The sequence below is a fragment of the Eretmochelys imbricata genome, chromosome 5 (genome assembly GCF_965152235.1).
Source record: "Eretmochelys imbricata isolate rEreImb1 chromosome 5, rEreImb1.hap1, whole genome shotgun sequence".
Classification (NCBI taxonomy): Eukaryota; Metazoa; Chordata; order Testudines; family Cheloniidae; genus Eretmochelys; species Eretmochelys imbricata.
In genome coordinates, this window is record NC_135576.1 from 112,480,166 (window position 1) to 112,506,204 (window position 26,039).

Here is a 26,039-nt window from a genome sequence, read left to right on the forward strand (position 1 = left end):
TTACCAGCTGAAAAGTGTTGAAGTAATGTTCTGAAACATTCTGGAAGAAAGTCCAGAAATCTTTTTAAAAGGCCAAAGAATGAATAGCGGTGCATATATTATCAGGCTGTCTTAAATCAAATCATTACTGAGCTGCACTGACACATGCTGTTCATGAACGACTTTATACAGTCCTTTTAATCAGATGAATTGTCTTGTTGTGCAAAAACTGTTATTACATTGTGTGTGAAACCAACCAATCGTCTGACTGAGAGGTCACTTGTGAATAGTAACACAAGATCTATTACCGTTATTAGGGGATTATGAGGCTCTAGAGGACATTCACTCTTTTATGGTTTTCAACTGCTGGAATGAAATATTTTAGTGGTAAATGACACCCTTCTGGGAAATTCATCTAACGATGCATTATCGCCTGTCTTTCGGAGGGGGAAAAAAGTGGGGGTGAAAGGGGGAAGATGACCAAAAGCAAAATATGTTCTCCTTATTCATCTAGAAACTATGTGTAAAAATCCATTGAACTTGATGTGGCTGTCTGAAAAGTGTCTTAAGTAATACTCGATGGCACTATTCTAAGTCTGCTGCTGTTAATAGCAGAGCATGGCTTTAGGGAAATTGACATATTACAATACATTCTGTGGACAGAATCTTGGAGGGATGTTTGCTACAAGTTTATTAGGATGCTGAAGCACATGCAGTTTTATAGAGCATATGGACCAGATTCTCATAAGTGTTCAGAACCACATGGGCCCAAATATTAAAAAGCCCCACTCATGTGGGCACTCAAATGAAGTAACCAGATTTCCAAGAGTGCTCAGCATTCAGCAGCTCTCACTGTTCTCGCTGGAAACTGCTCCATGCTGAACTCTTTCAAAAACTGGCCATTTCATTTAGATGCCTACATGGGAAATGTTGGAATGTGAACTCTGGAAAAGCTAGTCCTATGAATCCAGTGTTGTAAACTTTTGAAGTAAAATCTAGAAAACTCATTGCAGTTCCAGTTGCTTTTTGTCTGCAGTGATGAGAGGATCTTACTCTCGCTAAGACTGTATGATTAAGGTAGATGAATTCTGCCATGCAATCTGTATTTAGGTTAAGAAAGTGAGGCATGAATGAAGAGCCATTGATACGAGGTCAATGTTCTACAACCAGGTTGTTAAATTGAGAATTGGATTTTTTTAATTTTGGATCATAATCCTTGTAAAGTGTTGTTTTGTTTGGGTATAGTTTTTTTGGGTATAGCTAATCTCAGGAGAATTTTATTAGCAGCTGTAGCAAAGGAGCTGTTTGGGGAAAAAATCCATTAAAAAATTCAGATAGGGAGAAAGGAAAGGGGGAATAATGGATTCTGTTTCCCCCCCACTTCGTCCAGTCAATCAAAGCATCATTTTTTAAAGAGGCTAATTGTTTTGTAGCTTAAAAATAAATCACCAAATTGCAGAGGACGTGTGAATGTGCACATAAATCCTGTTGGTTTGGGGAATAGCAGCTTTTGCTACAGTTAGATCTTTGTGTAGCATATTTAAACTTCTTATTAAAAGAGGTTCTGTTGGGATGCTTGAACCTCTTTTTCAAACAGAATAATTAAAACAAACCCAAAATAAACAAACATAACAAAACCCTGGAAACCCTTGTTGGGTTGCTAATGAGAGGCTTGACCCAACTGCTCCATCTTTGGGGATGATGAGGGATGTAAAATGCACTGTTGCTAGGCAACACATTTATTGCCTTCTGAGCATGTTCATATGCACTAAGAGCTAATGAATCTTCATGTTGGCTTTTTGAAACTGTTCAACAACTGATGAAGAGTTAATATTTATTTATCTTTGACGGTTACCCAGGCCATTCTTGTTTATCCATTAAATTAGGGGAGAGGGGTTGTGGTACTAAAACATTTTGTTTTTCTAAACTCTCAATGTATAGTGAAGTTGTTTTTTAACTGTAAAAAGTTCGAAAGGAAATACCAATAGAGGATTGTGTAACTGATACTAGCAAGTGCTTAATGTTTCTCATAGAGTTTCAGACAATATTTCAACAGCTACTAACAAAAAAAATCATTTACTATGGGGGACAATAATTGTTACAGAACACCATGCAGTCTTCTCAAATTCAGACCACACAGATAATGAGCTGATATTGAACACATCAGATAATGAGGTAATACAGACCCTCGATCTCAAAGTCAGCTTCTGCTAACCACTGCAGAGAGAGGATGGGACTGAGGAAATGTCCGTTCTGAATTTCCTTTTTTCAGTTTTTCATAGCTTTCCCAAACAAATCCCTTTGTGGCTGAAATTGTCCAGGCCTGGTATCATCCCAAAGATTTATTTTCACAAACACTTTCTGTGGCACGCCTGCAGAGTCAATAGATGAAATCCTGGCCCCATTAAAGTCAAAGGGAGTTTTGCCACTAATATCAGTGAAGTCAGGATTTCACTCTCAGCTCTGCAGGACTGCAATTTTTATCAAATCAAGGAGCTTTCAAGCTCTGTTGTCACAGCTAGTGGATCTTGTAAACTCTCAAGGCCACGGGACCTAGGATCTTTCTCTCTAATTTTTTTCTTCTTTACATAACAGGAAAATTAAATGCAAAAAAGTCTAGTTTTGATGGAATTTTCTGGTTACAAAATTAAACTGTCAAAAGTCAAGACATTCCAAAAAGTTAACACTGGAAATGTAACTCATCCACACCGTGTATGTATATAATGTCCCTTCTTCTTCATTTCCTTGCTACATGTAATCTTTAGATTATCACATATGTGAAAAGGATAGGATATGTGTTGTGACCCAATTAATCATGTGGAAGCAGTCTAATTTCTAGAGTAACCTATCTTTTCATTGCTTGTTTTTTCTTATAATTGAGGTAGTAATACATTTGCTGCTTTTAATTGATCACAAAGCTAAGACATCTTAAGACCAAAAAGAAATGAAGGGGTGGAGGAGAGGCATGATTGGCTTAAAGAATGCTGCATTTTCAAGCAGTGATATACACTAGTCATTAATTTCACCTAAGAGGGCCAAAACTATGAAAAAATCATTGTTAGAAACCCAGACAAATTTTTGACTTTGAAGAATTTTTCAGTCCCCCCTCCAAAAAAAAAAAAAAAAATGTAGATTGTCTGATCACTAGAAGTGAATATCTTATTATTATTGTCTAGAAAACAGGATCTGTAAGTGTAAGGTGATAAGAGATAAACGGTCCTATTAGAGTGCGGCTTAGTTTATAAACTTCATTTTTCATAGAATCATAGAAATGTAGGACTGGAAGGGACCTGAAGAGTTCATCTAATTCAGCCCCCTGCACTGAAATGGGACCAAGTATATTTAGTATACCACGACAGGTGTTTGTTGAACCTTTTTTTAAAAAACCTGCAATAACAGGGATTCCACAACCTCTCTTGGAAACATATTTCATTGCTTAGTTAGACTTAGAAAGTTTTTCCTAATATCTAACTTAAATCTCCCGTGCTGCAGATTAAGGCCATTATTTCTTGTTTTACCTTCCATGGACCTGGGGAACAATTGATCACTGTCATCTATGGAACAGCCCATAATATATTTGAGGACTTATCAGGTCTCCTCTGCTCCCTCAGTCTTCCTTTCTCAAGACTAAACATGCCCAGTTTTTTAAACCTTTCCTCACAGGTCAGGTTTTCTTTGATCATTTTTGTAGTTCTGCTCTGGACTCTCTCCAGTTTGTTCAAATCTTCCGTAAAGTGTGTTGCCCAAAACTGGACACACTGTTCCAGCTGAGGCCTCACCAGTCCAAGTAGAGTGGGAGAGTTACCTCCCATGTCTTGCATATGACAGTCGTGTTAAAAAAACCAAACAGAATCATATTAACCTTTTTTGCAACTACATCACTTTGTCTCATATTTAATTTGTTGATCCATTATAAACCTCAGATCCTTTTCAGCTGTACTACTGCCTAGTCAAGTATTCCCCGTTTTATATATGTGCATTTGATTTTTCCTTCTTACATGTAGTGCTTTGCACTTGCCTTTCTTGAATTTCATCTTGACAATTTCAGACCAATTCTCCAGTTTGTCAGGGTTGTTTTGAGTTCTAATTCTGTACTCCAGAATGCTAGCAAATCCTCTGACCTTAGTGTCTTGCTAATTGAGTAAGCACATTGTTTACTCTATTATCCACGTTAATGAAAATATTGAATGGTATCAGACCAAGAACAGACTTCTGTGGGACCCCATTAGATATGTCCTCCCAATTTGACAGCAAACCATTGATAAATACTCTGAGTATGGTTTTTCAACCAATTATGTGATCTTGGAACTGTTAACAATTATTTTCGACAACTCATGGAGGATGGTGAAATCCCAGAGGACTGAAGAAGGTTCAGGTTTTCTTGTTTTCACACTCCTAATTTTTTCTTACCTTAAGTTTTGTATTAATAAACTCTGAAAGCTGTTATGCTAAGAGAGAACCCTTTATCCAGATAAGTAAAATTTTAGTTCTCAATTTTTTGCCAGTAAAAAGACTATTTTAAGAAATGCTGAGAAAATGAATGAATGGAAGTATGAGTGATGTAAGAAATAATAACGATCTTAGTAGGTCATTGATCACATCCAAAATTTGTAGTGATTTAGAGGAATTGTTCCATCTGTACCCCCACAGAGAAGGGGGGCCAAAACTGCACCTGTGGAGCGATCTCTTGTTGTTCACATGAGCCTCACATTTTTGGAGTATGTGTGTTGCAGTTTGGTGAGATATATTGTTACAAGTCTGCCAGTAAGAGAGAGAGAGAGAGGATTTACTAGGCTGGCCAAACATCAAGCTTGTTCACTCTCAATCTGGATTGGACTGTGAGACTTGTGGTCCCCTGATTTTCTCAGAAGGCTTCTAGGAGTGAACTGGATTACAACCTTAAAGATCCAGGTAAATATGCAAGAAGGTGCAATTCTTCCAGGGCACCACAATACCAAGAAGGGCTTCTGCCTCTCCTTCCCCTAGAAAGGAGGAGACCAAGACTACAATAGAGCCATCCTGTTCTCAAAGTAACCTTTTCCCCCCTCTTTTTTTTGGTAATCTATCTGGCAGGGATGCCTGATTTTTTCCCCCTCTAGCACTGTGTGTGTGTGTGTGTGTGAGAGAGAGAGAGAGAGGGGTGCGGGGTGTGTGTGCGCGTGCTTGTGAGTGTTTAAGAAATAGCACAGGCTTGTTCAAGTTTTGAGTAAATACTATCGTAAATCACTTTGTGTCACCATGGGTTATAAAAGAATGTTTCCAGAAACTACTCTGTCCTAAAAAGGAATGTTAGATGTGGTTAGTCACTCTGTATCGCAGTTCTAGATACATTGGGGAGGGAGGGGAAGTTAATCCTAGATGTCACCTTGTAATAGCGACCTTGAAGGAGTTTAAGTACTGCTTTATATTCTGAGAAGTAGACTTTGCCTCCTCCTTAGGTCTTCAGGTTTAATATGTGTAGGAATTGATTACATGTTATGTTAACGTCATGATTTAAATCTTGATTGGGGTCATCCAATGATTTAGTCAGTTGCTGATTTTATCCCATATTGTCAGCTTGATTTGTTAACTCAATTCCAGTTGTTATAGTTACAGTTGTACTGTTTTATCCTTAATTAGTTAGTAAGATATGTAATAGTTAGTTTTAGCTAGAATATTAATTGATTTTAAGTTTGTCTTTTCATTAATTTGTAATAAAACCAATAAAAATCATAAGGCTGGGTTTTCTTTCAAAATTACAAGGGTCACAAAACTCTTCCCAAGGTCCTGGGCTATTTAGCTGCCTACGAGCTACTTAGGTCTATCCCTAAATTAGTATTTATGTCTCTCACAACAACCATATTTTCATAATAAAAAATTGGGACACTTGCACAACATGTTATAAGGTTGTGAACTAATCATATAAAAAGACAAAAGTGCACTTTAAAAATTATATATGTATGCATGTATGCAAGTGCTGGTGTTACTACCTCCAGTTTCTGACTCAGCGGTGGCTCATGCATATTTCTTTATTTTGAACAAAAGAACAGCTTTGATAATATCTGCTCATTTGACTTTTCTCTCCAAATTTTGTTCATTACACTGAACAGTTGTTCCATGGGACTTTTTATTCCTGCTATACATGGAGCAAGTTCTGATCACTATAATATGATGCCCTGACCAAACATTTTGTAATTTCAAAACCAAAATCAGGGTGTTTCATGATGATATGAGAAGCCAGGACTATATTGGTAAAGTTGGGATTTATAGTCCCCTTATATAAGAAGTAATGAATATTTCATGTCTGAATTAGAAGTGAAATAAATTTGTTTGATGCCTTGGTCTTAATCTGCAAAGCTATCAAGGGATCAGGACTGTACTACATCAGATTCCATTTATGACTCTTCTGGGCAGCTGCACTCTTCCAGATCAGTGCAGCTAACTAGGTCAAAGTTTTCTGAGTACTGGAGATAGAGCATTTTTGTTTAAGGACTCAACTTTTGGAATGAATATCAAATGAAACCAAAGTCTTGCTGTTTATGGAGTGCACTACAAGGCTCATTGATTTTTCAAAGCCTTTCATCTATAACTGTTAGGGACTGGCACGTCTGCGTCTGTGCCTAATGCTTGGTGTGGGAGTCAAGCCTAGTACTGTCAGCAGATGTTGGGAACCCCCACTCAGAAGCCAGGTGCCAAAGCCAAGGGTCAAAAGTCAGGAATCTCAACTGGGTTACCTGGAGTGAGACAAGGCAGGAACACAGGGTGGGACCAATGCTGGGAATGAGCAGGTGCAGGAGCTATCGCAGCAGTGGGCAAATGCTTTGAGCAGCCAGTGCCCTGCTGCTGATTTTAAGAGAAGAGCTGCTAATCCTCTCAACCAGTCAGGCATCTTGGCCAATCAAGAGGTTCAAACGGGGCCCAACGGCACTTGTTAGACTGCCTGGGGTTAAGCTAGCAGATACGCAGGCTAGAAGTTAGTCCTTACTTCTGACCATAACATAACAGGGTTATTAATATAGGGAGAGGAGGAAAAAACCCTAGAAGAACACCTAAGAAAGGCAAAGAGCTGAATCCACTTTGAAGTCTGCCATGGAGAGGAGTTTGCAAATCTAAATTATCTGTTCAGAACCCAGATGCTATGGTGATAAGCATGATAGTAATAACTTAGATAAATAAATTGTCGCATTGAAATGTTTTAAAAAGCATTAAACATTTCTATTGATATCTTTTGTAATTGCTAGTTTTATAAATCCTCTGTTTTGGGCTTCATCATCGTCACGGGAATTCCCAAAGTGATGTAGCCTCCTTGCAGATTATGCACCACCCAGATCAATCTCTAGTTAGATCTTCAAGGGGTCTAGCTGGATATTCAAGCTTTTGGAGACCACATGATCGCCAGCCATTTAGCAGCAAACATGTTTCACGCTTCATTGGTCTTCCATCCTAATATGTCTATACCAGGAACACCACTGAAACTGAACCAGTGATGATGGAGGCAGTTGTTGGGTTATGTTTCAATTATCCTCATTTCTGATCTTCTCCTGCCATTTGATATGGAGCAGCTGATGAAGACAAGAATCAAAAATGTCACTGTGGTGCACTTCAGTCTTCCTCAACACTCATGTTTCACAGACTTACATTAGAGTTGGTATAACTGTGTGGATCTATGGATCCACAGCTTTGTAGCAAGCTTATTGTCACGACATCCCCACTGAAGCTGCTGAAGGGCCCAAAATGCAACAACTGCTGCTATACAAGTGTCCATATCTTTCAGGCATCCTCCAGCCTGTGATGCTACCCCATTATTTGACAGTTGCCATCTGCTTGATGTCCCATCCAGACAGGTTAATACTGAGTTGGTTGTAATCTGGAGCTGGAGGCTGCTTGGTGGCAGGGACTTAGTTTTATCTGGATTGTAATGGACCCTTGCTCTCCCTCTCGGAGGGAGGCCACTCATTCAGGTTTCCTTTGGGCTTGTCTGGCCAAGGCAGGAAGCTGCAGAACAGTCTAGGGCCCTTGTCTCCCCACCAGCTACAGGGAGCTGGCTTTGGCCAGGCAGGGCTCTGGCCGCCAGCAAGGCAATCACAGTCTATGGAGCTGGTGCAGGCTTGGGCTTGAGGAGGCTCAGACTGCCTGCAAACAAACAGTTTCAAGGCTGGCTTTAGCCTGGGCGGGGCTCAGGTAGCCAGCAAAGCAACAGTCTATAAGGGAGCTGGTAGGGGAGGCTCTTTCTTCAGAGCGGGAGCTTCCCTGCACAGTGTAGGGAGTTGGCCACCCCGGGGTAAGGTGGCAGGGGGAAGCGGGTCCACCCTACTCCACCATGTCCCGGACCAGGGCCCTGGCAGAGGCAGGATTGGCTGCTCCTGTGTCAGTGGGGATACAGCCGCAACACGCCGACTGAGCCACACCTGGCTCCGGAACCAGCTGCTCCGTGGCTGCCCCGGGCCACTTCCTGCTTCTCCAGGTTTGGTACCTCTCACTTCCCGGGTTCCTTGTGGTACACCGCAGCCACTCCTCATCGGGGTCTCCCACTTCTGTGGCTATGGGACAGCCGGGGGTAGGTTCCCCTCCTGGGCATGGCAGTACAGCAGGAGTGTCCTCCTCTGGGGATTCTGCCCCAACTGTGCTACATGGCCTTCCTCTTATACTTTTAGCCCTGCCCCAGCACTTCTGGCGAGAGGGACAGGGCAGGCTAGGCCCTGCCCACCAAGGGGAGTGTAGTGGGCCCTCCCTCTTCCCCTCGGAGGGAGGCCACTCAGCTTCACTACATGGATTAGTAACCAGACTGACGTGCTGTTTCTTGCCCAGTCAGATCAGCCACAGTGATTCACCAGCTGAGATAACAAGCCATCTAACAGCATCTCTTAATGTATCCACCCCTCTAATTTTGTATATGTAGTAGGTCCTATATTGTTTTAAAGGGTTGCAGCCAGGACGTTGTAAACTAATCCATTACCACATTGCTATTCTATTTGCAATTATTTAGTAGATTCATCTGTGTCTTAAAATTTAAAAGTAAAATTTAATATTTAAACATTTGGGTAAAAATTAACCTAAAGTACCAGATTTTCAAGATATAGCCCATATAGAGTCTTGTTTACAGAAGAAATTATCATGCATGTTAAATGGGAGGATGTGAAAATGGAGCCTAAAGAATTAGTTTGTCCCAAATCAACACAGTTCAAGCTTGATATCTGCCTAACTTCCTCCCTCCGCCTGTTTCTTTTTCCTTTCTGGCTTCATTCTTCCCTGCCATCCTCTTCATAGATTAAAATATTTTTTTATTAAAAACACAATTCCTACAAAAATGAAGAGCTCTCCAATTTCTTTATTAATTCTACAGAAGATTGAAAGCACAGAACAAGGAGCGAGGAAAAAAGGACACTTTCAGATTGACATAGCAATCAGAAAGAGAACTGTGTACTATGAAACTTGCATTAAAAATGCCCCTTTGGGTGAAATTCTACTCTTAACGTGCATTTTCTTAAATTCTCAGACTCCTTTATAGTTTCTGCTACATGATAGCATCACAAACCCTTTGTTACATTCACAGCAGAGCTATTGTTATCTCTTAACTTATCTAAGAGTTGCTTTCTTTATTGGTGGTGGGTCATCTTCTTGAAAAGTAGGGGGACAGAAATAATAGTAAAAACTTTGTGAGAGAAAAATCTTAACAAAAGGGACTATTTTTGCTAAGGGATTCCAAATAACTAATTTGAAAGCCTACAAGAGATGTTTTTCAATTTAAATTAAGTTTATAAATATTAAATCTAGGCCCCCAGATGAAAAATTTGGAGCTGGCTTTAAAATTCTTTAAAAATTGCGGAAGTACAGATCTGTGGCTTGATTTGATCCATTTATAAAGATAGTGGCAATTTGCAAAACAAATTGCTGGATTTTTTGTTTGGGACCATCTCTGATAATACATAGATATTTGCAACCTGAAGATTATAAAATCCCAGCGCTCACTAGAGAATCTTTTTCCCATTACAAGATCAATGGCTTTCATTTGCTGGGACGGGTCTTTTGTATGCTGTGAGATTTTATCATCTTGTGGAACACTGTGGGATGTAGATAGGTACCAGGAGAAAACTACTGCAGTATTCTGCAGTCATAGTACAGAACACTACATCTTGAATGCATAAAGTGTTGGCCAAACCATACTGAATTTTTTTCAGAGAGGTTTGGGATCTGTTTGACTTACTACTACTTTGAGGGATTTAGGGTTAGGGCTGCTCTGTCTTTTATCTGAGCCTATTTACCCATTGCTAATAAGTATAGGTTTTGGTTTCAGGTTATCCTCATGTTTCCGGCCAACAAAATTGTCCAATCTTGGGTTCATTGAAAAAGTTCTGAGGTTACAGTAATTTTAGGTAAAAGAGAAAATTTGGAACAGTGATCCACTCAAGAAGCAAATACTAAAACCGAAATGGAGAGCTCTGTGTACTCCAGTGACAGTATAATGAAAATAATTGTTTAAAAGCCAAAAGACTTGGAAATAATTAAATCCACATATTACAAAATACTGAATTTCCTAACGTGCCTTACTGCTCTAGGAGAATGATGGGATCCCCTGATGCAGGTTGTTTCATGAAAGGCTAACTCCTATGGTTAAATATAAGACAGTATTTTATCTGATATCTGAAGGAAAGGGGAACTTAGGGTTAAGTAACATTCCTTTTTCTTCATTGTCACTTTGTGGGGGCAATATTTAGAGAATGCTACCAGACATTTGAAAATGCAGTAAATCATGTTGTAAACTCCTACATGCTGAGAGTTGTGATACAGGGTCATGGGTCATGAGAATTCTGGTAGAATGACAGAATCAAATTTCAGTTTTTTCTTCTTTGACATGGTATGTGGATTTTTCTGATGTATCTTCTGTTTCTTTCAATGGAAGTTTGGAATGAAAGTTTCAAACTAAAATCAATTTGTTATTCAAGCTAGATAAAGAGAAATTGAGAACTTTTCTATGGGTTCCACTAGATCTGTGCACTCGAGGTTGAGGCCATTTTATTGTAAGCAAACAATGAGAAGACTTTAAATTTTTACTTGTGCCCAACAAGACTGAAAATTTGTGTTAATTGTTATGAAAACAATGAAATATAAACTGGTGACCCTTAAGCTTGCTAATTTTGATTTAAATAAATTGCTACCCTCACCTCCGTATTTTCGGTATTCCGTATACTTCTACGTTCTGAATATGAAGAATATTTTAAATACTCTAAGGCCTCAGCAAGTTTTCAAGACTGACCTGTGTGAAGTGTTGTACTATGCGGTATAACAAAGGTTATGCTTTCAACTAAGCTTTGCTTCTGGAAGTGAGGTGGTGTAGCTGAGGAGCATTCTTGTCCAATGGTTAGATCATGAGACTGGGAATTGAAATTTGGCTTTAGTTCTTGCTGCTTTCTTGCCATGTGACCGTGAGCATATAATTTAACCTCTCAGTAATTCAATTTTACCATCCGTAAAATTAGGCTAATCTACTACTTATTAACTCATGAACCTGTGTAAGTCTTTTTAAGATCTATGGATGAAAATGGCTGTGTAAGAGTTGCTTGTGATTCTTACTGTTTTTATTAGCCTAACATTTATTGCCAATAGTTTGATTTTTTTCCCCATTAAGTCAGCTGAGGGTACAGGACTTGTAGGTTCCAAGAGGGCAACTAAAAAAGCTCTAAATGAATCCTATGAAGAGTCAGTTTTTTAATTCCACTCCCCTTATTTTAATGCAAGAAGAGTGTTGGGGTGCATGTTCACTTGGATTTATTTTTGGTCTTTACATAGTCTGTTAACCATGTCATGACAATTGGCTTCTTTAATACAAGTGGTGTTTGTATGTATTACATGTTCTCCATTTATTTTAGGTCCCAAATCTAATCCCAGTTCTGATGTTTAAGTTGGGAAGGCCACTGGAGCCTTTTTTGTATCGGGATATTTTATATACTTTGCCTTCTCTGGGTGTACACAAGGTAAGTATGAATAGAAATCATACTTCATCCAAAAATGATTTTTAATAAAGGGAATTTTGTATTAGTAAGTCACTAGTTACATTGAATGAGTGAATGTAGACATGGATATGCATAACTTGCTTAAAATTATAAGTGATTTGTGAGTTTCTGCATAACTTGTTACTTAATATTTATGATGGGAATATGACAACTAATTTTAAGGGATGAATTATGTATTGTGCTTTAACTATCTATAGTGTATTTGTATATCTCATGAAAATGTTTTTTAGGATCATTATGCATCAAAATCTGTTAGAAAATGACTCCCCATTTCTTTTTGATGCTGCCGTGGCCTTTGAGATATTTGACACAAATGAAGCATCTCCTTGTTCATGAATATTAAAATAACAAATGCATGTGGTGAAAAATCTCTTTCAGGTCTGCATCGCTCAGATTCTGCATGTGATACAGGTGCTGGGGAGCACGCCAAAGCTTAGACCTATTACTTTACGCTTGATGACGTCCTTATGGGAGAAACAGGTTAGAAAAAAGTTGTGCAGTCTGTAATGTTTTGGAAATCATCCATACCAATAAAGGGTTCTTTCACTGTCTGCCTTATAAGTTTGGGTGCTTAATGCCATGCTGCTATGGCTCAGAGCCTTGACATCAGTAGTCAGCCTGTAAACATAAAAGTCTCACTCTGGCTTCCGCCAGCCTAGTTATTCCTTGCAGGGTGACCTCAACAACACTTCTGGTCCCAAGTCTCCCTAAGTTTATCTACCCCTAGTTCTTAACTACCAGACACTTGGACTTTCCCCCTCTGGTTTTTCACCCCCGAAGGAGTGAAACCCTCCCCAGTTATCCATTCACTTTGGTACATACACAACACACAGTTTACACAATAGAGATCTGCTTGGGGTAGAAATAAACAAAAGGTTAATTTCATAGAAAAATCACGGACTCAAGATGAAATAGCAAGGTAAACAAACACATATAAGTTACATAGAAAATAAACATAAAGATGCAACTTCAAGATTTGCACTTCTATATTAGATAAATTCCCCTTTCTAATAAGTGTTACCTATTGCCTTCTAACAGCTTCTCAGCATGCCCCTGTCATAGAGGGGATCCAGCACTCAAAGGACTGCACCTCGTGTAGATACTGGCGTTCAGTTTCTGGATGCCAAACCTCCGACACAAGCTTGCTTTAAAAAGGCCTGTTGTTTTCTCTCTTGTTCGTCAGAGTGGGGGAAACTGCTTCCTTTCATACTTTTCCAAGGCTGGGGTTTTCTTTCAGTTTCAATGCCTTTCCATTAATTTTAATGGTCTATCATTTGCCTTTTCCTGGGTTGTACAATGTTTGGTGCTTGGAGCAAATCTTGTCTGGTTGGGGAGGCAGCCCCTCCCTGCCTGTTGTGAGGAAGTGCTGAATGTTGCAGCACAAATTATGAGCAAAGTTTTTTTTATCTACACAACTACATAAATTCATTACTACAGTTTATATGCATATCTCATAATGACCATCATGTTCAGAACATTACAAGCTTTCATAAAAGACCGTACCTGACACATTTTATAATCAATAACATTGTATCCAACCAGTTGATTCTATTGTTTATTCTTTGGGGGTTCAACACCCTCTCCCCGTTGGGATGTTGTCACATTTCAGGGTACAATCCACACCAGTGAGGGGTTGTCACTGCCTGCTCTGCAACCTGGGGTGCCACACAGTGCTTTCCTGGTGTAGCTCCAAGCCTGGGCCGCTCACAAACAGCCTACCAGCATGGGTCACATCCTGAGTATCTGTGTATAGCTATAGCTTTGGTCCAGCAACTCTTACTCCAGCAGCCTGTCAGCAACACACCAGCCAAAATCTGCCTTCCACCAGCCTTGGTTACTACTTCCAGGGTGACCACAACATCCTCCCAGTCCCGAATTTTTGCAAAAACATGTGTTCAACTCTGTCCAGCTCCCTCCTGGGTAGCTCAGATATTATAGGTTCATTGCCCTTGTAAAGGGTCAATATTTGACAGTTCTGCTACATTAAATGGAGTTACCAAGCAATTTAGTTTAAACACAGCACTGGATTAGTTTATATTAAAAAAACAAGTTTATTTAATGACAGAGAGATTTTAAATGAGCACAAGTATAATGTATTAAAGTCAGAAATGGTTACAAGAGAACTAAAGGTAAAATGCTTTCTGGTTGCTAAAACTTAACAAGCTAGGCTTGGTTCAAGGTAAAATCCTTACCACAGGTTCTCAGCAACATTGCTGATCAAGTTCTCAGGTCAGGAGCTCCCCCAAACTCAAAGGGCTGGTTCCTTTGTCCCCTTAGGTGAAAGAGGGAGAGATAGAGGGAGAGATTGGGAAAGATGCCTTGGGGTATTTTTGCCCCTCACTTGAATGGGCCACTCACCCTTTGAAGTGGATTATTCTGAGGCTTACGCCTCAAAGCAAGTTTATTCAAACAGTAAAGAAGGCATCCTGGAGTCTGGTGGTGAAAGTGGCTCCATGCTCTTTCTTCTCCACTATGCTGAAATGCAGATTTGCCCTGTCTCCTGCCATTTACCCCTCTTGTTGTCTCAAAGACCCAGTTACTACTTGTGTAAATTGAGGTAAACACACATTCCTTTATTTAGGATCGACATTCTTAACAACTTTTGCCTAGTCAGGGCTGTGTGGTTTGAATATAGGGAAACATTATCATATAGGGGAATTTACCTATAATGTTGCTACATACATTTCATCATGATGATTTTGATGAGCAAGTTACTAGTTTTCAAATGATACTTCACAAGGCATATTTGCAGAAAGATTATTGCAGTGTTGGGTAGGGTGTGGATACAGGGCTGCTTTCGGTCACAGGTGTCTGGTTCCCGCTTGTCACACAGTCTCCCAAAGATAAACTACAGTGGATATTGTTTTACATGCTTTCCCCTAGTAGGGAAAGTACATCATTTTGAATGATTGATTATACTAGTGCCTGATTATTAGCTGTGGAAAGCAAATTGTGTCAGTGATGCATTTATTAATTCTGATGTATTGAACAGCATCTACAGTTGGTCTTTCATGGAGCCTGTTATGCATCTCACTGAGTCTTGGAATGAAATTATGAAATAATTTTGTTTATGAAAGATGTATTTATACTACTTTACTCTGATGCTTTCAATGCATTACGCAATGAGTGCTAAATCGTTTCTATTTGGTTGCATGTTAATAGATTACTTTTTAGTTTATGGGGAAAAATGTATAGATTCTGTGCAAAGAAGCCACTTAAATCACAGCACAGTATTCTTCTCCACTGATGAACCAAAATGCAATGTGATTTGCAATGTAAATGTTCCTTTAGAAGCTGTGTAAAGGCTTTAGCAGCATAAAATCATGTCACCAACTTTTAGAAACTTCTTTATATATTTTAAAGATTAAATGTTTTTTTTCTAGGATCGGGTTTACCCAGAACTGCAGAGGTTCATGGCAATGTCCGATATGCCCTCTTTGTCCATTGGGAAGGATACTCTGTGGGAAAAGGTGATAGCTAAAGCTGCTTCCATCAGAGATATATGCAGGCAGAGGTAAGAATGAGTGTTCGTTATCCAACTTAGAGAAGGTGCAGGGTGTTTAAAGGAAAGCTGTGCTGGTCACTTCTGATGAACCTGTTATCTTAATTGTGGGGCTTATGGTTTTTGATGGGGGCTGTAATAAATACACATTGTCTTAGGCAATACTTCAGAAGCTAGTAAGTATAATGTGTATACATGTATTTTTAATATGAACAGAATGGGACTATATGAAGGCCTGATAGGAAGCACATATAAATAAAACACAGTGCTTCCTATCAGGGTTTACAAAGGAATTCTGCTTTTTTCAGGCCTTTCTGTGACAGAGTTTAAGTGAGACATCCCATTTGTGCAAAATTTACTTGGCGTCCACAATGGAAGAGCCAGAATCATACCACATGGATTCAACTTTGTGTTTTGTCCACCGTTAATATGCTGATATAGAACCACTGTTTGAATGTTGTCTTAGATATGGAAATGAATGAGCCATGCAGCTAGCTGACACCCCAACTGTCCTCTTGGACATCGGGGGTTATGTCTACACAGCATATTAAGGCCAGGCTCCATCTCAGGTTTGACCCCACCTCCCCTTCCATCCACACACAAATCAGTCTGACTTGTTGAGCTTACTCTGAGGACCATAACTTCTGCATTTCCTGATTGAGTGGACAAAATTATAATCCTAACATATTAATGTAAGTTTTTGTATTTAATTTGTTATTTTTTCTAAAGGAAAAAACCCTCTGTTCTAATTTCACTGTATACTTTAATGTCTGCATAATCAGCGCTGTACATGGGAGTCATGTACTGAAGAGTGACTATATTAAAAAGGCTCCTTCTTATTCATTCCTACTCCATATGTAAATTTTGAGACATAGCTGCTTACTTTATTGACTGAAAAAAGTTTTTAGTACTTCTGATTCTTGGTTGCACTGAAGAGCCAGCACATCTCTGGAGGGTGAGATGGATTTTATTTTGGCTCATGCATTGTCAATCAAATAATGAACTAAATTCTGATTGTAGAATCTTTAGCTTGGTGTTTCATCATAAGCCAGAGGAATCCCATTTTTACTGTCAGGTTCCAGGTTTTGATGGCAGGGCTGACAGTTTTTAATTTGTAAATTGAGACCATTTGATGTAGAGTTATTGAGATACAAACATAGAACCTCCACAATGCCATTTTTATAAAGTCACATTTCAGAGCAGAACCGCTTTCTCTGTTCAGATTCTTAAACCATGTGAAATTCAGTCTACACATTTAAAGTAGCAGAGAAAGGCATAAAAAGAACTGATGGCTGGAAACTAAAGCCAGACAAATTCAGATTAGAAATAAGGCACGCATTTTTAACAGGGAGGGAGATTAACCATTGGAACAAACTACCAAGTGAATTTTAGGTTCCCTTGATGTCTTCAGTCCAAGACCAGATGCCTTTCTGGAAAATATGCTTTAGTCAAACACGAGTTATTGGGCTCAGAACAGGGGTAACCGGGCGTATGTCTACCTGAGCACAGACCCAGGGTGGGCTTGGACTCAGGTGGCTAGCCTATGCCACTGCTGCGTTTTCCATGGTGTTATTTTTAGTGTGCCAGCTCAAGCTGACCTAGTGCACATCTGTCTACCTGCAATGGGAATCACACCTCTCCGCTGCAGTGTAGACATACCCCGGGTGAAATTCTGTGGCCTGTGTTATGCTGGAGATCAGACTAGATGAGCTAATGGCTTGTGTCCTTAAAATCCATGAACATTAGTGTTATATAGTTACATTATTCCATACTCCTAAAAATATTGTCTTTAAACCTAAAGTAGTTTTTCCCTTGTTCATGCAAAACTAGTTTTTTCAGTTGCTTGTTAAGTGTTGTGGGGTCTTTTCTCCCACTTCCACTTACCTACCTGGAGACTAGTCTTGTGTGAAGACCACATACCTGGGATGATTCATACCTCTTGTGACATTCAGTACTGTCTGAGTTATGAAGGCACAGAAAAAAAACATACTCTTTTTAGAGTAGAAAAATGTGTGATTTATTTTGATCATGGTTTATTTCAGCCAAAAGAATTTTTTTGGGGAAGTTACGAGCATCTGAAACCTGGGTTATAAAAGAAGTCTCAATGTAACTGTAATATTCGCTGCCAAGTGAATGCTATAATTAGAGTTGAAAGTTTAAATGGGATTTGTGATAGCACAGTGGAAATGATTTAGAGGCTATAGAAAGAAAACTTAGAAAGCCTAAACATGCTGTACTTACATCATCCAGTCAGATGATTTATTTATCCAAGTTGCTTAAAGAAATAGTCATTAAGTGTTAAATAGGAAGCAGTCCTGTGTAGAAGAATATGTGCTTGGAAATATTTCTCTACATGTCAAGAAGCTTTGAGGGGTGGAACTGAATTTTTTAAAGTACTCTGCCTTCATGTAATATTGTTTTCCACTAGGCCATATCAACATGGAGCTGATATGTTGGCTGCAATTTCCCAGGTATTGAATGAATGCACAAAACCTGATCAAGCCACACCTGCTGCTTTAGTGTTACAAGGTCTTCATGCACTTTGCCAAGCTGAGGTAAGGTTAATTTGGACTGTCCTTTTTTTGAGTACTGCTCTTCATTGCACGTTTCCATTTTCTAGCAGGCGTTGCTGTAGAATAGTACCATGTTTCCTTCTGTTAAATTAAACTTTTATCTTTTCCTATTTATTAATTATTCACTGGGAAATTTAATCTGAGTGTTTCCCTGATCAGTTGCTATGATATCCCTCCAACAAGGAGCCAGGAATTTTAAGTCACTTCACAGCTCTTTTGTCTATCAACAGGCAGATGTCGCCTCAAGGATTTTTCCTTCACATTTTAGATGTGGCTTGGTCCTAATTGGCTAAGAAGTGCACACATCCTATTATTGTTGTTACCCTGTGTCTCTAAACCTGGTCCCTTTGACTGTCTCATGCACGTATGTCTTTCATTATGTTGTTCACTTGTTATGACTGTAAGCTCTTTTGGACTGAGACTGTCAGTTCCTATGTGCTTGTACTAAGCCTAGCACAATGGAACCCTGATCTGGTTGAAGATTCTAAGCACTACCACAATATGTACATGTTAAATAATAATGTCAGCAGCCTGCAATTTAATTAATAAACACCTTTATAAAACAACAGACTCCACGCTGCTGCTAAGAACCAACATCTGGTTAAAGAGAAAATGATCACTGAGTTTTCTTTTAAAAAGAAAAGGAGTACTTGTGGCACCTTAGAGACTAACCAATTTATCTGAGCATAAGCTTTCGTGAGCTACAGCTCACTTCATCGGATGCATACTGTGGAAAGTATGCATCCGATGAAGTGAGCTGTAGCTCACAAAAGCTTGTGCTCAAATAAATTGGTTAGTCTCTAAGGTGCCACAAGTACTCCTTTTCTTTTTGCAAATACAGACTAACATGGCTGTTACTCTGAAACTTTTCTTTTAAAGTGGGGTATCATCCTTTTTGACTTTATCAATGCGTTTTCAACATTAGGCTAAATTACTTTTTAAACAAGCTTGCCCCTTACTAGCATTTTTAGATTGTATTTTCTCTCTTATGATTTGGAGGCAGGGGCTATGAATACTGCTAGGCCATGCAGGATAGAGAGGCTCAAAACAATGCCCAAGCCTGGACTCTGTATGTGAGATGTGTTCCCCCTGCCCCATACAGGCTGTCCCAAAGAGCTGCTTTGGGAAGAAGGAAGCACTCCTGATGTTATGCCACTGGTGAGAGATGGTAGGCCAAGGTACCACCAGGTACTTGAAAGTGAGCGCCTTATTTTCCTGGAAGGAAATAAGCATTGTGTGGCACACTAAAATCTTCCTCTCACCGCTGTTCTAATTTTGCTTCAAGTCCTGACACTTAGGCTATGTCTACACTACCACTTACGTTGGAAGAAATTATGTCACTCAGGGGTGTGAATAAGCCACCCCGCCGAGTGACATAAGTTACACTGATCTAAGCACCGGTGTGGATAGCGCTATGTTGACAGAGAGCTTCTCCTGCTGACATAGCTGCTGCTGCTTATTGGGGGTGGGTTAATTAAGTTGGCAGAAGAGCTCTCCCATCAGCTTAGAGTGGCTATACTAGAGAGATTACAGCAGTGCAGCTGCCCCGATGCAGGCTCTCTAGTGTAGCCATAGCCTTAGTGTGCCTGATTTACTACTTTGTTTCATCAACTTCACACGAGTGTCATGGCTTAGGGAACCAGGCCTGCTATCACATTATTCTGTGCCTTGGGCATATCATAGAAAATTCTTGTATGGGTTAGTGGTATGGACAACCATTTTTTGGAATGAGGGTAAAACAGTTTTTTCCCAAATTAGTATTTAAACGTCAGTCTCCAGAGCAAAACTTGAGACACAGCATGCAATTTAATTAATAAACACCTTTATAAAACAACAGACTCCAAGCTGCTGCTAAGAACCAACATCTGGTTAAATATTTGGTGGTTAGTCAGAGTTTCTTGGTTCTTCCCTCATTCTGCCACTCACTAAAAGTGTGATTTTGGGCAAGTGACTTAACCTCTCTGTGTCCCAACTTTTCGATCCGTAGTCCTGAGATAGGTGGAGATTGTGACCTGTCCTGTGTGCCCTTGCAGAAGAGGCATAAGGCACACTCAGAATCTGCTTCCTAGTCTGCACTTGAGCCAATGGCACAACTATGTACGTGGGCTTTTGGCGCAAAACATTGTTGAGTCCTTAAGAAGGTGGTCTGATCTTTAATGAATGTTTGTAAAGCCTTTTGAGATGCTCAAGTGAAAGTTTCTGTATAAGTGAATTTATAATAAAACTTGCGGTAGTACTAATATTTTGGTCTAAAAATTGCAGAAGAATAGTTTTCAGTTGAGTTGGATGTAATAATTGTTTGGTATGCCATGTATACATAAAGTAGGTACCACTGTACATGAATTTTTTACATGAATTTTTAGAGCATTGGGTTTGCATTTGGGTGATTTATGAAGAAGGCTAAATCTTCCTTTTTGCTTTTGTGTAACAGAGACCTTTAAATGAAACTATAGTATGCACTGACTTGCATGTCAAAATTGTAAAATATACAAAGTAGTTCTTGCCAGGCCACATTTACTAATTGTGGGCGAATCTTTTGTTTTTTTGCCAGCATGATTTCAACAGAAGCCAGCATACTTCTGAGAGGCCGTCTATCCTGGTTTCTAATTGATTTCATGTGTAAAGTGTTGTAGGCAGGCCAAGAAAGATTCAAGAATGAAAATGCTAAGCATAGTTGTTGTTTTTTAAAAACCTCTTCCAGGCTGTTTCTGGAAGTGGTTTCTTGCTGTTTGCTCTGCAAGTCCACATTTATCATCTGTCTTTGACCAAAAAAAGGGAACTGGCAAAGTGGAGCAGTATAGTGAAATAAAAATTATGCAGATGATAAATTATGCTAACCAGTGAATTGGATGTTTAGTGGAAATTGCAATGTTGGACAGTCTTAAAACATTGTGCATTAATAACTTGGCTATTAAAACTAAGATTAAACATTTTTTACTCTTAATACATGGAGAAACTAAGATTGTGGTTTGAATTTTTTCCCCTTGGGTTAAGATTTCCCTTGTGTCCTTTATTGAGTCCTGTTGATTCATCATCACCACTCACGTATTTTTCTTAGTCTTATGTTCCTAGCTACTGATGTTTTAGTTATGTTCAGCTCCTTCAGCCAGGAGTACAGATGCTATTCTTTAATTGTCCAGAAGGGTTGCTAGTGAGAGATTCAAGGTGCATTCTCCTCCTTACTCCAATTGCAGCCCTCCCAGGGCAGTGTGCTTCATCCACAGCATTCCTATCACTCTCAGAATGAGTAAGCCAGAGTGTGGGACTGGAAATCCTACCTGCCTGTGTCTCCCGAGTAGTATGGAGAACTTCGATTCATCTGGTTGGTGGGAATTGGAGACTTTTTGAAAGGTTAAAGAGGTGCTTGACAGCCTCCATTCTGCATTCATCTGCTACTCCCACCAATGTCTCTCTGCTTTGTGCAAGCCCACTACCTTCTCCTCATTCAACTCACATACCAAAAAGTATGTAAAAATATAGTCATTGAGGTTGCAAAGTCAAGCACTTCAGGGTTAGGAATTACCAGAATTAAGTTAGTATGGCCAACCTTAATTCATCTTTGTTATGTGTGTACATTATGCTACAGTCTCAAATTAATGATCACACACTCTTTTGTCCCTAAGATCCCTACTTCTTTCATTGTTAGGCGACCTAAAGATTTGGTTCATTGTTACTTCCCCTATGATAGTTTTCACCATGCTTTGCACTAGCTTTTGTTGAGTAACTGCACAGTCTTATTGGTGTAACCCTGTTTTTTTGCCCCATCCATCCTTTTCCTAACCCTGTTATTCTGTTACTCTTTTTGTCGCATCATATCTGAATTTATTTTGTAATTTCCTAAGGACAGCAATGAAGACTGACTATATCTTCTTTATACTTCAAGGCAGCTAGTACACTTTTGGTCTCTATAATATAGTAAGTAGTAATAAAAATATAGTTAGCTTCAATTTGACTTTTAATTCAACAGTGTGCTTTAAATGGGGAGTCCATTTTTTTATGAAAGTTTTTTTTTTCTTAAACTCCATTAGTTCTTGGGCTTAACATTTTTTCAGAACAAAGGTAAACATTAAACTGTATTTCTTTAAATATTATTTGCAACAAACTTGGCTTTTTATTTGGAAAAAGGTTCTATACATTTTCAATTTCTATTCACGCAACAGTGTGCTAAGTTTTCTATATGCATATAGTAAGACAAATGTTAACAGCCCCTGTAGATTGTAAGAGCTCTTAAGAACTCATAGACTAAATAGAAAACAGTCTAAGTAGTCAACAAAGAGTCTTCTCTGACATACAAATATAGGACTTTCAGTTTATGAGACTAGTGAGGCACCTGCTGTATCATGAAGGCGAACATAGCCATAATGGTCTGAAACCCTGTTGTGAGAGACTGAACCTCCCCTACTGTGGCAGTTACGATCGAGTGTGATCTTGCTCCCAAGACTTCTGCCTTTGTACTTGAACCTCTTGGTGGTTCACCAAAGCCCAAGTTTTTGGCTCACTTTTGGGCATTGTGCAAAGTGTATTTTGTTAGTTTTGTTTACGTTATTCTTGCAGCTTAGCTGTCCACAAATTTTATATAGCAGCAGTGGTCATTTTTATTATGCACAATGCATTGAGAGTTCATATACAGTTTTATTTTCGCAAATAGCTCTTAGTTGCTACAGCTGTAAATACTCTCTAAATTACTGAATGACTATACCACTTTGAAATGGAGGGTAAGTCTGATGGGTTTTGCTGTAGTTGCGTGTTCTAGAAAAAGTTCTAATAGGAGCTGTAGTTTAGTGCATAATCTGAATATTTCAGATGGTGACTGTGATGGATGTAGAGCTGCTCTGTAATAACCTATGAATGCTAATGCTATATGTTGACTTGGTTATTGGGATGTTTACCGTATGAATATGTCGGTTTTGTTTAATAGTAGCCTGTATGGAAAAACAAGCAGGCAGGGGAGAAAAATAACTTAAGATATGCCATGCCTCAGCAAACACTTGAGGGTTGTTCCAACGAGTTTGCCTTGACCTCCTGCTGAGCCTACTGGGGCAAAAGCTTGGGAACTGAGAAGAACAAAGAGATTCTGTCTGGATTAAAGGAGTCTCTCTCTCCTTAGGGGAAGCAGACTGACACATGCTTCTGCTGTGGTGTCTGAAGAAGCTAGGCCTTCCTAGCTAACTATCACATGATGGTAGGGCTGTAGGCAAGGTAGATGTGCATATAGACTGTTGTTTTAAAATCCTTTTTCTCTTTTGCTTCACTCCTACTGTGAGAATAAACAACAGTTTGGTTTAAGAAGGCTGTCTGGTCACTGTATCCATCACTGCTCACAGGCTCCTGAAGGGAAGAACTGCAGGTGCCAAACCCACTTCGTTTAGTTGGTATCTTACCTAAAGCCCTGCCATACATGGTGACCTAAGCAGGCCTAGCATCTTCAGACACCCCAGCGGGTGCCTGTGTCAGTCTGGTTTTCCCAAACAACTACCTCCCCTTCCTCCCTCCCTCTTTTGAGAGAGAGCATGAGAGCAAGCGTACCCCTTTTAATCCATCCAGAGTCCCTTTGTTTTTGTAAATTCTCAGGCTTTTTCCCTTATTAAAACCATTTTGGTAGGTTAAGTAGGAGGTCAAGGCAGATTCCTCTGAGCCTATGGCTCTGCCATTGTCCTGTAACAACCCTCAAGTGTTTGCTGAGGCATGGCTTATCTTTAGCTATTCTCCCCTTCTTTCTGGATAAGCATAGTTGATATACAGGCCTGGTCTAAGAGTGGGAAGAATTGTGGAATTCCGTCCCAGGATGCGTAAAAGCATGAGGCCAGAGTTTGGGGGCTGCATTCAGAGAAACGGAGGGGGGACAGAGATACAACCCTCCAACTGTTCATTCTTATAACCACATTACTACTGATTGTGCCAGCAGCCACATGAGGTCTCACGATAAATGGATGTGTTATTTGTCTCAGGGAGTAAATTTACTTAAAATGCCATCCTCTCTTCTCCCACTCCCTTCCCCCAGTTCAGTACAGAAAGTTAATTAAAATATGCTCTCACAGTGCTGCTCCTCTCCTTGTGATCAGTAGGTCTGAATAACTAAAACTTTCCTTTCCAGCAAATTTATTTCCAGGCAGTGTTCTGTCCAGCAGTGAGATATGCATTTTAAAACTAAAAAAAGCAAAGACAAAACTGACTTGACCAGAAATCCTGAAAGCCCATAAATTATAAAGGTTGCTAATTTTTCAAGATGGAAATGATCTGTCAATCTAAACAAAAACAGAACCAACGAGTATAAAGACAAAAACAAATGTTCAAAGAATTTGCACCAAAAGCCTTTAGATTAGAGAGTCTGGATTTATGAACATGCTTTTTCTAATCGGCAACAATTCTGCAGCGGCAAAAATTAATAGGCGCCTCGGCATCATGAAGAAAAGCTCTTTCATCTCGCTCAGTTCCTAGAGGGTGTTGTTTTTTCAAAGAGAAGCATTGTACACTTGAGCAATAACTATTGAGGCACAGGGCATTTCCTGGGGATTCATGACCGGCAGAGAGAGTTCACCTCAGGCTGTTTATCACAGTCAGCTATTCCTCCGGAAATGCGCCATGCCAAGGTTGTTATTGCTATTATAACCACTTATTTATTTACTTTTTAAAAATGAAGTGTTTGGAGAGCAAAGTACTTCTTCCTTCTCTTCGCACCCACCATTGTTTCTTCACAACACTACGGGGTGGATGATTTTCAGTGGGGCTGCTGCTGTGTCGGACAATTCTAGAGAATTATTTCCTTGTAAAAGGAGCCAATCAGAATTCTAGATTTTAACATTTTTAAGGGTTATAAAAATAATTTATTATGGAATTTTGAAGGCGTAGCTGGAAGCCCATAAATGGCTGGCCAGAGTGCACAGCTGTGTACTGTAAGGGTTTTTAGTAGACTGTAGCTTCTATATTTATTACATTCCAGAGATCTTTTAATAGTGTGGTTCAACAGTGTTACTTTTTAGATCTATTCATATGTTTTATTTGGTGCCATTTCCCAGTCAGAAAATTCACTGCATCATCTTTTCCTCAAGCAGAAGTCTGGGGCAAGGAGTATTTGTGAACAGACAAGACCTATTCTAAATTCTAGTCTGACTCAAAACAAAGCAGTAATTTGTAAGCTGTGAAGTCTTCTTCCAATGTACTCTTCTTTTGTAGAACCTGCGTGACTTATTTTCATCAAAGAATTTGCCTCTCTCCATTATTCTTAAGTTATATATGGATACAACTCATGTAGGGCTCTAAATTGTTTCCTATTTTTTATTGCATTATTGTGACATACACATCATATTTATTGTACTCTTGCTAGCAGCAAGAAGTTTAAACCAGGAAAAAAGTCACTTCTTGTAAGTCCTAGAACAATCTGAACTGTGGAAACAGGCTATTAAGTGCGCATGTATGCAATATGTTGTTTATATGTGAAGCATGCAAAGTAGAGCGTTTCTTTGCCTTGTTTGTCTTTTTTATCTTGTTGGGGGGGGAGGGGAGGATTGTTGCTACACGGATTATTTTTTTAAAAGTATATCAAGGGAAAATCATATAAAATACCCAGCAGTAAATGTTTCAGGTTAGTTGCTTTTGATGTCTAGTACATTTATTAGACTGTGTCCTTAAATGTTATAGCTCTTGAAATATTACAATACTACATGAGCTTTGGAAATAGTATCATGATTTTCAGATTTTCCTCCCCCATCCCCACCCCCTCTCCACAGAGCGAGATTTTCAAATGTGTGTACAAAAGTGGCTCCTGTATTTTGGGTTATAGAATGGCAAAATGGACACATTTCATACTAGAGCTGATATGATTAGTTCAATGGGCTAATAGATTGGTGCCTTATTGGAGCATCTGCTTTAAATTAGAAAACTCTATTGTGGGTGTTCTGTGTCAGAATACAAGCACTGTTCTGGGTAGTGTGGGTGAATTGCAGAATCTCAGTGAAGCTCTGAGGGATCTTTAAAAGATCAAATCAGACACTGGGA

At 39.3% G+C, this 26,039-nt stretch overlaps 1 protein-coding gene across 3 annotated transcripts in view; it reads left to right on the plus strand.

Annotated features, from left to right (window-relative positions):
- Window positions 1-26,039, plus strand: part of FOCAD (focadhesin) — a 198,753-nt gene that overhangs the window by 75,379 nt on the left and 97,335 nt on the right. For all 3 annotated transcript variants that reach the window (XM_077817702.1, XM_077817703.1, XM_077817705.1), the window contains exons 12-15: window positions 11,826-11,930; window positions 12,348-12,449; window positions 15,353-15,483; window positions 17,900-18,026. In XM_077817702.1, coding sequence (XP_077673828.1) covers window positions 11,826-11,930; window positions 12,348-12,449; window positions 15,353-15,483; window positions 17,900-18,026 — 465 coding nt within the window. The remainder of the gene's footprint in view (window positions 1-11,825; window positions 11,931-12,347; window positions 12,450-15,352; window positions 15,484-17,899; window positions 18,027-26,039) is intronic.